This window comes from Perissodus microlepis, chromosome 11, assembly GCF_051167445.1.
Source record: "Perissodus microlepis isolate ML-2025 ecotype Zambia chromosome 11, ASM5116744v1, whole genome shotgun sequence".
Taxonomy (NCBI): domain Eukaryota; kingdom Metazoa; phylum Chordata; class Actinopteri; order Cichliformes; family Cichlidae; genus Perissodus; species Perissodus microlepis.
Genome location: NC_140471.1, coordinates 2,842,268 through 2,857,155, shown reverse-complemented (window position 1 = coordinate 2,857,155; position 14,888 = coordinate 2,842,268). Strand labels below are relative to the sequence as shown.

Sequence of the window (14,888 nt, the reverse complement as noted above, 5' to 3'; positions counted from 1 at the left end):
AGACTTTTTCAAAATAAAACAGAAACATGGAGAAAAATAGTTATCAACAAAAAAAACCCTAAAATAGACAAAACACTGGGTCGCACATCCAGTACTGTGACACATATACAGCAGTTTACCCCACAGTCAGATGCCTGCCATCTACCAGCTAACTGTGTGAAGAGGAAACATTGCTATAAATGTCTCTTTTTTGTTGACACGCATGCTCAGTGTTTAGTAGCAGTAAGCTAATCCAGTGCTAATCACAGTGAGACTGATCTCATGGACAGTCATATAAACCTACTTTCTGGTAGGTGGGATGGCAGACTCAGTCACTGCTGACAATCATTTTATCCTCATTTAACCTGTTAGATTCTTTAGAAAAGATGATCCAGTGAAATAGCCTTTGAAAAAGGATCTCTTCACATGTAAACAACAAATATTTAATACAGATTTAATAATTAAAGCCTCTCATTTAATTTAATGACTGATATCTTGAAATGATTTAATGCACAGCAGAAAGTGCATATTCAATTTCATCTCCACATTAAGATGAGTAATGCCTTGAGACATTATATCTGTGGCTAAATCAGACAAAGGTCAGAGTGCTACAAAACACAGCCACGCGATCTAGATGAAAACATTCTGCATGACTCGGTCTCTTTCTAGTCGTCCTGTGGATGTCAAGTGCACGTCAGCAGTAGACGTTCTCAGCCAGCTTTCTCATTCTTTTATTGCAGCATGCTGATGGGGAGGATGGAGGGTGGTCTGCAATCTTTGGTGCAGGGACAAACATACAAAATCCCACCTCATCTTCAGGTTGCTGCTCTGTGTTGGCCCCTTTCAGCTCATATTTGGATGAAAGACTCTATAATAAATACATTTAAGTATTAGACATAGGACGTAAACTGCAACAACACAGGCAGCTATAATTAAAGCTGACATGGGCTCTATCACAAAATCAGGAGGATGTGTGCTCAACTTCCAGCACCACACAGCACAGAGGATGCAAATATCAGTCAGTATAAACCTGTGCTAGAACACAGTCCTGTACCGCGTCTTCCCCTCAGCAACATTAAACCAGTCGAAATACCAAATGAGGATGTGGCTCGATGAAGCCATTCTCCACAAGGACTTTCCATGAAGTTCCTCTTGGATCGCCATGCGAAGGAGAATAAAACCAGCCAAGTGCAGATGAAGTGGGGGAAGATGAAGCAGGGCAGCACGGAGGCCAAAAGAGCAAGGGCAGTGAGACGAGAAGAGATGAGTACCAGGCAGTGTTGGGAAGGTTACTTTTAAAATGTATTTTAGAACTGACGGAGAACGAGAGGCAGCGTTAGAACAAGCAAAGAGAAATGTTGTGAAGTATTTTAAAGAATATTAACTAACACATGTGAAATGTATTGTTTTTTTCTTTATATGTGACATTGCCTGTGTGACTGAAAGGTAGTGTTTATATATATATATATATATATATATATATATATATAAATGTACACACACACACATATATATATACACATACACACATATATAGGGCACAGTGTTGAGCTTTTGTTACTTAGTGGCTACACAAGCCAGCAAGTACCAACGACCTGATTTGGTGTGTGGTAGTAACAGGTAAATGAACTTTTTTTTTTTTGAAATTATTTGAAAAAAAAAAATAGACAATAGACATTTAAGTGATCTAGGTAGCTCTGTTTTGGAAGTTCAGTTAACGCTAGAAATGTGCTTTGGAATTTCTAAGTGCTTTGGAGTTTGTATGTGTTTCGTCTCTAGGGGTCCCCATAAGTATTTATATATAAACATACATAAAGAAAACCACGTTTTTTTACATTACTATTTCCTTTTGTGCATAATTGTATATTGTTGTTGATAATTAATTAATTAAAGCAACAAAACAACCTGAAGAGCCGGTTGGGAGCCGAAAGAGCCAGTTCTCTAAAAAGAGCCGGAAATCCCATCACTACAAAAGACAGAGGAGAACAGCACAGCGATAAAACAATGAGCTGTGCGGATCTCGTGCACTTCTTCGCAGACACGCAGTCTCCGCCCCTCACGTGACGTGGAATTTGTATTATTTAATTAAATTAGACTTTACGGTATTTACATTATTAACGCACACACATTCATTTTAATAAATCTGTTTCATTTTTTTTTCAATCGACCGCTCGGGGAAAAAAATATAATTATCATTTTTTTACGCGGGAGGTCAAAGGTTACTAACAAAATGGCCGAACACGCTGGAGCGGGCGTCACAATACTATGAGCTGCCGAGCAGAGAAGGGGATATTTGGATGCTTTGATGCGCATCGAGTGGAGCATTTGTGGAGTAAACTACTTATTTTTTAATAAGGAAACAAAACAACTTATTGCTGCTCGTGGCTGATGTATATTCGTGGATGCGTCGGCGTGGTTTACATGGAAAACAGTGCACAGCGGGCTCCGGGCGATACAAACCAAAGACTCATCGACAGCCTGACACAGTGATAGTTTAAACATTCCGACTGCTAACATATAGTGCTTTGGGAGAACTGACGAGCACCCTGTAAACGTGTACGAGTCTGGTGAATGCAGGGGGCTTTGAATTGTGAGCCTGAAGAGCAGCTCAGTGCGGCTGAGGCAAAGGAAGCATCACCGAGCGGAGTTATGGCACCTTAAAAGTTCAACAAAGCACAGCGAGAAGCAGCGATGAACAGGAAGAAGGACAAAGGCTTCGAGAGCCCGCGACCCTTTAAATTATAAGTATCTGAGCAGAATCACTTTCTTGCTGGTTGTTGTCATGTTCTATAGTAACAGAAGCAAAGTTAACCCTACCTTAACGTGGGGAAAGTCAAGACCGAAGTAAATAGCGCTTTAGCTTTAGCTACACTTTGTACCTGGCTACGACAGAGAGGGTTTAGGTAGCTACATTCATAAATGAAACGTTAACTGTTTCGTTGTGTCACTGCTTTTACGACCCACCAGGTGGTGTGCATCAACAACATCAACTTCCAGAGGAAGTCTGTCATCGTAAGTACAGCACTTGCACACATAATGGCTCATCTGCTCACTGTTGGACAGCAGATACTCCTCAGTTAGCGATCTGACGAGACGGCAGCGCTCTCTTGTTTTGGTTCCTCTAATCACACATTACAGGCATTTATGAAGGATGCATTACTGCTTAAAAGAGTATTACTTACTGTAATATACGCCTGCAGTCTCGTGTTAATATTCATCATTTTTATTTCTCAGTATTAAGCAAAATTACGTGTCAATCTTAAAAGTAACTTTTGCAAGAATCGCTTTGATTAAAAAAAGAAGTGCTAAATAATGTTTAATGAAGATCTTTACCACACGGTGGTAGCATTTTCCCAGAAATGTGACTGTTTTACACGCATTATAGTCTTTTGTTTCTAAGACGACTTCTACCTAATTAATATTTCTGTTTGTTTGAAAAAGAAGCCTCTGTAACTGGATAAGAATCATAGTAACATGAATTCTGCACAGACTTGGAGCTGGCATAGATAGAGACAGCGTAGATAAACTAAACTGGTGCCCATCCTCTGTTATTTCTAAGGTTTGATCTGTCAGGACATAATAACAGAAATCATCTGAGCAATATGAAGTTTAAAATGATGTTATTACAAATTCAGAGGAACGACAACACATGATGTATTACCTGTGTCATAAATCAAAATACAGAAGCAGGGTGTGCAAAAACTAAGTACACTTCGTGGTTCAATAGCTTGTAAACCCACCTTAGCAGCAGTAAGTGGAAATAATGGCTTTCTGTGTGACTTTATCAGCCTCACATTGTTTGAGAGGAGCTTTGGCCCACTCCTCCTCCCACTCTGCTTCATCTCATTTCATTGAGGTTTAGTTATTAGGGTTCTTTTACCATCACTGTCATGGTGAAGGTGTTTTTTCTTCACATTCTGTTTACGAGTTCATTTTTTCATGCTTTAAATACATGTTGTTATATTTTGCTGATGTCTTCCTTGCCTCTGTATACTTCAGGGCTATGTTGAGCTCACCATCTTCCCCACCGTGGTCAACCTGAACAGGATCAAGCTAAACAGTAAACAGTGTCGCATCTACAGGGTCCGAGTAAACGATCTCGAAGCCCCGTTCCTCTACAATGACCCCACTCTGGAAGTGTGCCACCATGAGTCCAAGCAGTGAGTATATCCATATGCTAGTTATTTTGGACCTCAGAATATGTGTTAGTCTACAAAAGTACATCTGAAAGTGTCACTGATTTTCTTTTTTAATTTAGATTCTATGGTTATAACACATGTGGAATTATACTGGAAGCTATCTTAACCAGATGAAGGAAGTTGCCATCTTGATTGTCTTTCAGTCAACAGTTATCAGAAGATTAATAGTTAAATTGACTGTCTTAATATTGAAGCAGTCTTTTGTGTTGTACAGAGGCGGTGCAGGTGTTCTGCAAACAGCTGTTTAACTAGTGCAGGAACAGCCTGTCGTTACTGCAAGTAACAAACAAAATGCTGGAACTTTTTCTCTCCTGGGTCCTCCTGGGCTCTTGGTTGTGGGCAGTGTCCTTGGGTGTAAACATATTTGCTCCTTTTTTCACTTCTTTGTAAGTTCCTTCGCATTAATTCCCATAGTTTCAGAAATCTCTCACATTTGTGAGTCCTTGCTATCATTACTATTCTTTATACTTATAAATTCAAAGCTGCAGTGAAAAACTTGTTGGAAATACACAGGAGGAATCGATGGTGCTGAACATTTGTTGTGGGCGGTGTCAACCTCACGTGTAATGACATTTCTAGAGAGGTGCACGTCAGATTACCCCAAATGTTACACTGTAGGGTTTCGGAGGGGTTTGCAGTTACGGCATAGGTACGGTGTAAATTTCCCGGTGAAGCATGAGTCCTCAGTCAGGTTAGAGACCATCAGTCAGGGAGAGAAACAGGCCTTCATGCTGGAACTGCTGCAAAGACACACTAAGTGAGGTAGACTGATAAGAAGAAGAGAGCTGCTTGGATCAAAAATAGAGAGGGAAAAAACCAGGTTGTGTTTAGATTCAGCTGTCGTGTTTGTGAGAAACCGTGAAGGGCTGATGGGAGCATCGGCGGTTTTAGCCAGAGCCAAAGGAAAGTCCGCACTAGTGTAATGAAATGATTTTTAAAAATCTGTTTTGTTAATTGAGGTTTCATTTCTCCCGCATAATATGGACTCATTTTTATCAAATGGTGACTCAAAGAAGGTAACACAGACTCATTGTCTTTACTGTGCACCCCTGTTTACCCCAAAAACCATCTGTGAGCCAGGAAAAACCCTGCTGTAAGCACTGTTTGACCAAGACAGAGTGATGGAGTGCCGCATTACATGACCTGGTCTCCAAAAGCTACAGACATAAACTCAAGCGAGATGGTTAGGGACTGCAGCCAACAAGTGTTCAACATGTGTGGCAGCTGCTTCAAGACTGCTGGAGCAGCTTCAAGAGTAAAGAGTGTGCAAAGCTGTTATTGAAGCAGAATTAGTCAGCTTTAAGAAATTCTAATGTTGCATATTTGCCGTTATTTACACTCTGATCTTTGCATCATAAATCCCTGTTATTCATAACTTCGAGGTTTTTCTACACTGTGGAAAATAGAAGAAATTTAGGTTCATTTATAAGACTGGAGAGGGAGTCCCAACAGTTGGACAGGCTGCATGGACTAGCAGTTGGCAACAGTAGGGAGGAAAAACTCCCTTTGAATTAGAAAAGAAGCTCAGCGAGGGAAGGCTGTCTGGCACGTCGGGGCCCTTTATTGCTTGTGGTTGCATTTGGAGCCAAATAAACTTAGTGGAACGATGAACTGCTGTGATTGGTCGTGTGTTTAATTTACTGAATTAGCTTAAACTAGCAGAGCTGTCTGATCATTTCAACTGTTTTGGAAAATATTTGGTTGTGACTACAAGAATGAGAGTTAGAAATGTTATTTAAGAAGTTATATAAATAAGATTTTATTCCTTATTTATTGATTAACCTTTATTTAACCAGGAAGATACCATTGAGATAAACATTTCTTTTTCAAGGGAGACTTGTCCAAGATAGGCAGCAGCAAGTGTCTCACAGTTACAGAAATTACTCAGTTAAACACAGGCAGCAACAACACACATGCAAAAATAATAGATTTGAGAACACAGATTTATTTATGTCATTTACTTATCTTGTCACATTAAGATTTGTGTCCATCGTAGTGGGTGGCTGTGATTATCATCAACTGCATACTTAAAGAACAGCAATGAATGCTTACTGCGTGTCCACACAGGAGGAACCTCAACTATTTCTCCAGCGCCTACACTGCCGCAGTGAGTGCCGTGGACCCGGACGCAGGGCACGGCGAGCTGGTCATCAAAGTACCCTCTGAGCTCTGGAAACAAGGAGATGGTAATGGAGTCGTCTATCAAGTGTTTTTGTGTAGCACCTTTCATGCAGATTAGTGCTTTTACTTTGATATCGATGAAGCCGATAATAAGAACAAATGTAAACAAAACACAACTGAAACTAAAAGCACAGCATACATCAGAATAAAATAAACATATTTATCTAATTGAGATAAAGTGCAATAAAATGTGCAAGTAAACTGAAAGAAGAATTAAAATTAAATTAAAAAAACAAAATAAAACACAATAAACTCGAAACCTGTTAGTAAACTAAAAGCATGCAAAGTAAAACTGTATGAAATGCAGTAAAATAAAGAAACACTGTAACAGCTGAATAGAACTGCAGCATTGTCTCCCAAAGCCTGGTTAAAGAGGCAGACGTTAAGTTTCAGGTTCAATATTTCAACACTTCAGCTGCTCCCAGGCCCCGGCTCACTGTTACAGCCGCTCTGATCATTTAAGCTAAATAGTGCCCACACAGTTTTTCATTTTATACCTGGACCAACTAGCAGATGCATGTCAGGTGAGCTGAGGGGCTGTAATGGCTATATACACTGTAAAGACTCGAGCAGCTGTTCGGCTGTTCCAAAAATCTGCCAATCAGATGGCGGCAACTCAACCCAACTGCATGTGGGCATGTAGACATGATGAAGACAACCTGCTGAAAGTCAAATCAAGCATGAGAATGGTGGAGGAACGGTGGTTTCAGTGACTTTGAACATAGCATGGGCGCTCGGTCTGAGCATTTCAGACGACGTCAGAGGAGAACGCACAGACTGCTTTGAACAGGAAGACGACATCTGCAAAGACAACCTATCAAACGTTAACATAGATGCACTATAGCTGCAGAAGACCGAGAGGCTGCACTCCTGTCAGCTGGGACTGCACAATACAATAAAGGTCGCATTCCCTCTGTGACATTATGTAGGGTCAAAATTTGGTATAAACACACTACCTGAGTGTTGGTGCTGACCAACTGCTTATGGTTAGTGTAGCCATCTTCTGATGGCTGCTTCCAGCAGGTTTACACACCATTGAACTCCAGTCATGATGAGTTCACTGTACAAAAGAGGGTCCAACCTAATATTAGCATGTTGTACCAGAAAAATAGAATTGAAGGCTGCCTGAATATGGATGTGAACGTGAGTTTCTCTGTGTCATTCAGAGACAGAACCGCTCAAGAACGGAGAGGAGAAGTGTTAAAACGTTTGGAGGTCAAACTGGGTCTCCTGTGTTGTGGCTCAGAGTGAGCTCACCAGGTTGAATTTAACAGAAAAGTTAACATTTGCTCCTACTTCTTCTGAAATTTGTCTTAGCGTCAGTGTAACTATAAAAAGAAATACCATTTCATGATGACATCTCTGAGGGGTAACACTAAAGGTTTGTGGCTAGCTTAGAGACTTGTTGACACGTATGTCTCAAGTTATTGTTTTCAACAAATAATAAGCAGAAAAATAAATGATTTGCCCGTTTAAGGCCAGCATAATCTTTACCATCTCTTTTAATTTTTTTCAAATGACATTTTATTTTGAAAAGCCATCACCTGGTTACTTGTCTGTTGATTGTATCCAGTTCACTAAAATAAGGTTTTTGCCTTTTGTTGAATGAACATAAATAAAAATGGATGTTTTTATGTTTTGTTTTGTTTTTTGTATCCAGATCTGAAAGTGTTGAAGGTGTACATAGAGTTTTCTCTGGACCAGCCCAAAGGCGGCCTCCACTTTGTTGTTCCTGATGTGGAGGGGAGCATGGCGGAGAGAGGAGCCCATGTGTTCTCCTTTGGGTACCAGAACTCCACGAGGTCTGCAAACAAACAATCTTCTCGTTCGTAGTAGATGAATAAATAAAAACCGCATTCTTTGGCTCCATATTGACAGATACAATATGTAGAAGTGACTTTTTGTTTTGGGTGTTCCAGCTTTGGAAGTTGTGATGAAAAAATGAAAATCTTCTCCTGTCACAGATTCTGGTTCCCTTGCGTGGACTCTTACTCAGAGCTGTGCACATGGAAGCTGGAGTTCACTGTGGATGCATCTATGGTGGCTGTATCATGTGGGGATCTGGTGGAGACCATTTACACTCATGACATGAGAAAGAAGACTTTCCATTACGTCCTTCCCATCCCAACAGCAGCTCCCAACATCTCCCTGGCTGTGGGCCCCTTTGAAATCCTTGTGGACCCCTACATGCACGAGGTGGGTCCTCGTTCTCTGTTCTTTCTGCGTGGAGTTTAAATAAATGTTGCAGTTATTTCATCCTGCAGGTATTTATACAAACTGACATCAAACGTGTTCATAGTTGCAGGAAAGGATCCTTACCACAAATACACAAACTGCTCTGGAACAGATAAATCAGGCTACCACTTTAATTGGACTCACTGACCCCAAACCAGTCAGAAATGTACTGGACTGTGGTTAAAAGTCATGTCCATGAAGTGTTTGTGTAAACTTTAACCTCAGCTGTACACCTTTTAGATCAACTGGCTTGGAATAAATTCTGCAACGACAGATGCAGAATGCAGTCGTCGAATAATCCAGACAGATGAGATTAGTCCAGCTTTTTATATCATTTTTATCCTAAAATGCCTTTAAAGTGGTTTAAATGGAGCTTTGTCCTGTAGTGTTTTTTGATGAGCACTTACTTAAGTGTCTTTTGAAGGTAAACGGTGTAAATAAAGAAGAATACATCGGCTCTTGTCACATAATCTTTGAAATACCACTGAAGCGCGCACGTCTTTGTTTCCTGTCAGGTGACACATTTCTGCCTGCCGCAGCTGCTCCCTCTTCTCAAACACTCAATGTCGTACCTGCACGAGATTTTTGAGTTCTACGAGGAAATTCTGACGTGCCGCTATCCTTACTCCTGTTTCAAAACTGTGTTTGTGGATGAGGCCTACGTTCAAGTATCCTCCTATGCTTCTATGAGCATCTTCAGGTAGGTCGTGATATCAGAGTTCACTGGTCCTTTTTGGCAGGATTGATAGAAGAAATCAGCAAATGTAAAACACAAATAGATTGCTGTTGAAGGCGTTATTCCTCTCATTCAACTGCTGCCTCTATGTTTCAGTACCAACTTGCTCCACAGCGCTATGATCATTGACCAGACTCCCCAGACTCGCCGCTGTCTGGCTCAGGCGTTGGCTCAGCAGTTCTTCGGCTGTTTTATTTCCAGGATGTCCTGGTGAGTGTTAACATGGGATGGTGAAGTAAAGCCAAAATCTGAGACACAAGTTCTAGTCCCCAAAGTCTAAGACTTAGAAAGAGGATGAGGAGTCCTGTCGTTCGGTAGTAGAGCTCCTGCTTCTCCACATCAAAGGAGCCAGTTAAGGTGGTGTGAGTTGCTCTGGGCATGTGCTGCGGGGAGGAGGTTACAGGTAGGGCTGCTCGATTATGGCAAAAATGATAATCACGATTATTTTCACTGAAATTGAGATCTCGATTATTTGACGATATTTATTTAACAATAACAATGTGTTGAATAATAACTTTAAAGATTGTCAAAAAATAATATAAAATAGTGCAAATACTGATAACAGTGCAAATGTTTGCAATATAAGAAATAAATGAAAAATGTAAACATCTATGTTTAGTGAACTTTGCAGTGTTGCTCTGTGGTGCAGCTACGACACTGTAGCAAAGTTTACACACTATGTCTACTTGATCCACGTCTGACTCCACGAACCCATAATGTTTCCACACCACTGAAGTTGTTTTACCTCTCTTTTCAACCAACGGCAGTCACTCTCCTCTCCAAATAACTTCTGCTTAGCTTTCCGAGCTTCCCTCGGGTCCTCTTAATCAGCGGTCCCCAACCCCTGGGCCTCGGACCGGTACCGGTCCGTGAGTCGTTTGGTACCGGGCCGCGAGAGTTGAGGCTCAGGTGTGAAATGTATAGTTTTCAGGGTTTTTATCGGTTTTCAGCGTTATTTTGTTATCGTTTTTATCGTTTACTCGGTTTTCCTGGGTCTTTTCACGTGTGTTATGAATAAATCTTCTTTTTTTCGGTACCGGTACTAGTTTTATTTTGTTGTATTTATCCGCGACACCTTAAAGGCTGGTCCATGAAAATATTGTCGGGCATAAACCGGTCCGTGGCGAAAGGTTGGAGACCGCTGCTCTTAATTGTTGTGACACGTGTTTGAAATGCAGAGAGGTGCGCTCGATTTGCCACACGGAGCAGCGCGAGAGTAAAGCACGAGGGAGGGGCTAATAATCGGCTCGGTCATTTTTAATGATTGTTGAAAGCCCAGATCGTAATCGAGATTAAAATTCGATTAATTGAGCAGCCCTAGTTACAGGGTAGACCCAGGACATGCTGGTGAGACCTGATTGTCCTGGGAGAACTTCAGATGAGCTGGAGGAGGTGGCTGGGCACAGGGAGGACTGGGCTTGTCATGATTTGTAAGACAATGTTGACTCTGTCACAATGCACCACACTTTTCAGTCTTAATTGATACATTTTTTTGGAAGTTAATTTGTTTCTTTTTACTAACACGTAACCATCGTTTGTAGTAACATGTTTTCACATCATGTTTTACATCAGTTTAAGTGCTTTTTTTTTCTTTCTTCGTGGAAGGTGTCACAGATTTAGACAGCTTTTAAAGTACGATGATTAATATGATTAATGGTTCAAATACCTTTGTTTAGACAATTAAACAGTACTCAAATGTTTCTTGATAATTGGGTGTGTTAGTGTTAGACTAGTCAGTCAAATTTCTCCCCTCATATTGTCGACCAAGAAATTAGTCTCCAAAAACATCCGTCAGCCTAATATCTGATATAGATAAGAACCTTCAGCAGCGTGAGATGTTTCTATAAAATGCATAGCTTGTGTAACACCATTGAGAGTCTGTTCCCTTTAGGTTGTTGTTTGTAGTTATACGTGTAGTTTGCTCTGCACAGCACAGTGATTTCTAACCTCCTCACAACTACGGCCCACTTTAATGTGACCGACTCTTATTGTTCCCATCGTCCAGCAAGCAGTGTCCACAACAAAGAAACAACGTAGTGTGTGCACGTAAATGATCAGGTGACATCACGCTGTGACATCATATTAAACCCCTTTTTCCTGTGAAACAGAGGCCTGTGCAGGATTTGGAACATTTAAGTGGTAAATGGTAAATGGCCTGTATTTGTATAGCGCTTTACTCAGTCCCTAAGGACCCCAAAGCGCTTTACACTACATTCAGTCATCCACCCATCCACACACACATTCACACACTGGCGATGGCAGCTACATTGTAGCCACAGCCGCCCTGGGGCGCACTGACAGAGGCGAGGCTGCCGGACACTGGCGCCACCGGGCCCTCTGACCACCACCAGTAGGCAACGGGTCTCGAACCGGCAATCTTCTGATTACAAGACGAACTGCCAACTCTTAAACCACGACCGCCCCATTTAATGTGGCGTTCTTGTATTTGGAAGGTGTAATGTTCATATATGCTGACCAATGAGTTCTCCAGAAAACAGTCAAACCTCTGTAGGCTAGCAGTAAAAAGATCTATAGTTATTGAGAACATCTACAATTCGAGCAGTTGTATATTTGTGTAAATGTTTAAGTACCGAGATAATCCGCGAACAACAAACCAAGACTAGCTGTCGACGTTTTCCTTACGGTTAGTATTGGTCAATGGCGTTAAACACCTCCTCTTTTGTCTGAACATGTTTTTGGTTTCCCAAAAGCTAACTTGGAAAATATTGATGTGGAAAACCTTTACTTGGCCTGACTGGTGATGCTAGAATAAGCAGATCCACGTAATGAAAAGATATCCTGAATATGTGGAGCTTGCGTTTGGACGCTGTAAGAAAAGGCACTGAGAAGATGCACTACAAGTTCAGCTACAAACAGGCTGCGATTTGGCTCAAAGGCCAGAGAGTTGTGTAATGGAAAAGAACCGTCAGTGTTGTTTGGAAGCGCTCTCACACAAACCGCTATGAACAGATCTCAGCAGTGCTTCCCTCGGCTCTCTGGGCTTTTGGAAACGTGTGGTAACAGTTAGTCCTCAGACCTGTTCTCGTAAGGCTGCCTGCTGATGAGAGATTTACAGCAGAACAAGGCTGTTCTGTCAGTACCAAGAGTCAGAAGTTGGGCCGGTCCTGGCCTGAACAACTGTATCCTCCAGCATGATGGATCGCTGCGCCGCTCGGCAGCTCTGCCAGTGCGGTCAGTGTCCGTGAGAGACTGAGGGATTCTGAGGGGCTTGATTATGTTAAGAGGCCCGTCAGAAAGGCCTCAACAGTCTCAGGTGCACCTTGTGCTGTGTCTACCCCTGTGTGTCCCTCCTTTACCCTACAGGCCATCTTCCATTCACCGTCCATACTTTGCCTTCTCCTCACTGACCTCCAAACACACATCAGATGTGGGGCCTTGATCTGCTTATGTTGTTGGGCTAGCTGGCTGCTGTTGTGTAAGGAAAAACCTCACAAAAAGTCAGATGTCTTTGATTTTAACAAAGCATGGCGGCCTGCTAGCAATTAATCAGAGCAGGGGGGTTAACTGAGGGCTATAATTGAGAACAGGCTAAGCTAAGCAGCCCATCAGACATACAAGGCATATGAAACGTATTGGTTAAACTGGTTATGCATTTTGGAAAAACACGACCTTTTCCGATGTATCGCTGCTCCGTGTGTGCACGGGATGATCCTCCTTAGACTTTCTGAGAAATGAAACTGTCTGTTGTGCTGTTTTTGGGACTCCTCTTGAAGAAAGGTGTCTTACAGCTATGAGGATGAAAGGAAGGTAATCCAAACTTAGGACTTAATTATCGCCCTGAGCATGACCCAACTTAAAAAGAAAATACTTAAGAAAACACACAGTGTACTGTTGACTCCAGGACATACAGTGATGAAGTCATCTGTGCCGTGTGTGCCAGGCTGGACTTAGCTCAGTGTCAAGCAGGGAAACCACCGAGGCTGAATAAGTGTATTGTGTCTCTCTTTCTTTTTTAACAAGCTAATAAATCCAAGCTGATAAATTAATGAGAGCAGTGTGGTGCCAGGTTCCATCCTTGAAGTGCCCTGATTGTAAAAGTTATTATTAAAATGTGAAGAAGCAACAAGTGTGGTCTTAAATGATTTATTATGCTTGGGCATGATGAAAGAGTGCATATCAGTGAGGGAGGAAGGATGGAAGAAGAGCCCTCACCCCCACATGGTCACGGCAGATGGCCGCCCCTCTCCCAGCCTGGTTAAAAGGGAGTTTTTCCTTCCCACTTTGCCAAGTACTTGCTCACAGGGGGTCGTATGATTGCTGGGATTTTCTCTGTATTACTGTAAGGTCTTTATCTTACAATACAAAGCGCTTTGAGGTGACTGCAGTTGCAGTGATAAAACTGAATTGAATTGTCACTAATATCGTTGCTGTATCTAAATGCTGGAATTTCACTATGATTCATTCACAGTAACGTTGGAAGAAAGTTGGGATGTTTTGTCATTTGTGAGCGAAGCAGCCTGAGATGTTCTCTGTTCTGTAGGGCTGATGAGTGGGTGCTGAAAGGAATCTCAGGGTACATCTACGGTCTCTACCTGAAGAAGACCTTTGGAGTCAATGAGTATCGGCACTGGATCAAAGAGGTGAGCGCTTCATAAATCTTCCCCTGTAAAAGCTGCTTCCTCATCAGTTAATACAGTTAAAGCTTCAGTCACATACTGAGTGTTTGATTTAACTGTGGTGCTGTACAGACACAAAACTAGAAATGTGCCTTACTATATCTAGAAAGTTTGATTACATTTTTAAACTTTGGTGGAACCTGATGGAACGTCAAACATGCTCAGATCGAATAATGTTGGTGTTGATAATAAATCTCATTATCATCTCTTTCTGATACAGAAAACATACCTTTCGTTTTTGCCCACAGGAGCTGGACAAGATTGTGGAGTATGAGCTGAAAATGGGAGGAGTCTTGTTGCACCCCACCTTCAGTGGAGGGAAAGAGAAAGACAAGTAAGATATTAGATTCTAAGAAGTGTAAGCAGTTTTGTGTTTACTCATAATACTCAGAGTATAAATTCCAGATCATTTGTTGGATTTTGAACTTTCTTCTCTTTTTAGTCCAACTCCCCACCTTCACTTCTCCATTAAACACCCCCACACACTGTCTTGGGAGTATTACAAGATGTTCCAGTGTAAGGCACACCTGGTGATGAGGCTGATCGAAAACAGGATCAGCATGGAGTTCATGTTGCAGGTCAGCTGGGTCCTTTCTTTTGTGTGTGTGTCAGTATTTTCAGTTGGGCTTCACTTTCAAACATATTCTCTCTTTTAGCTCATTAACCTTTTGTTATTGTTTAGGTTTTCAACAAGCTCCTGAGTCTGGCCAGTACAGCCTCGTCTCAGAAGTACCAGAGTCACATGTGGAGCCAGATGCTTCTGTCCACTCATGCCTTCCTCAAATCCATCTCCAACGTCTCTGGCAAAGACATAGGCCCCCTCATCAAACAGTGGGTGTATCCTTTATCGCAATCAGATCTGTGTTTGCAGACGGATGCAGGAGGTTGCAGGTGGAGGTTGCAGTGTTGGAAACAGTAAAT

The 14,888-nt window shown here is 41.7% G+C and overlaps 1 protein-coding gene across 1 annotated transcript in view; it reads left to right on the top strand.

The window, feature by feature from the left end:
- The first annotated feature begins 2,193 nt into the window (after positions 1-2,193).
- The window catches only part of taf2 (TAF2 RNA polymerase II, TATA box binding protein (TBP)-associated factor), a 37,494-nt gene continuing 24,799 nt past the window's right edge, over positions 2,194-14,888 (top strand). The window contains exons 1-12 of the mRNA XM_084943037.1: positions 2,194-2,720; positions 2,937-2,991; positions 3,979-4,139; positions 6,246-6,364; positions 8,020-8,161; positions 8,324-8,555; positions 9,110-9,294; positions 9,427-9,540; positions 13,832-13,931; positions 14,216-14,301; positions 14,410-14,545; positions 14,650-14,804. Coding sequence (XP_084799163.1) covers positions 2,671-2,720; positions 2,937-2,991; positions 3,979-4,139; positions 6,246-6,364; positions 8,020-8,161; positions 8,324-8,555; positions 9,110-9,294; positions 9,427-9,540; positions 13,832-13,931; positions 14,216-14,301; positions 14,410-14,545; positions 14,650-14,804 — 1,535 coding nt within the window. The 5' untranslated portion in view covers positions 2,194-2,670. The remainder of the gene's footprint in view (positions 2,721-2,936; positions 2,992-3,978; positions 4,140-6,245; positions 6,365-8,019; positions 8,162-8,323; positions 8,556-9,109; positions 9,295-9,426; positions 9,541-13,831; positions 13,932-14,215; positions 14,302-14,409; positions 14,546-14,649; positions 14,805-14,888) is intronic.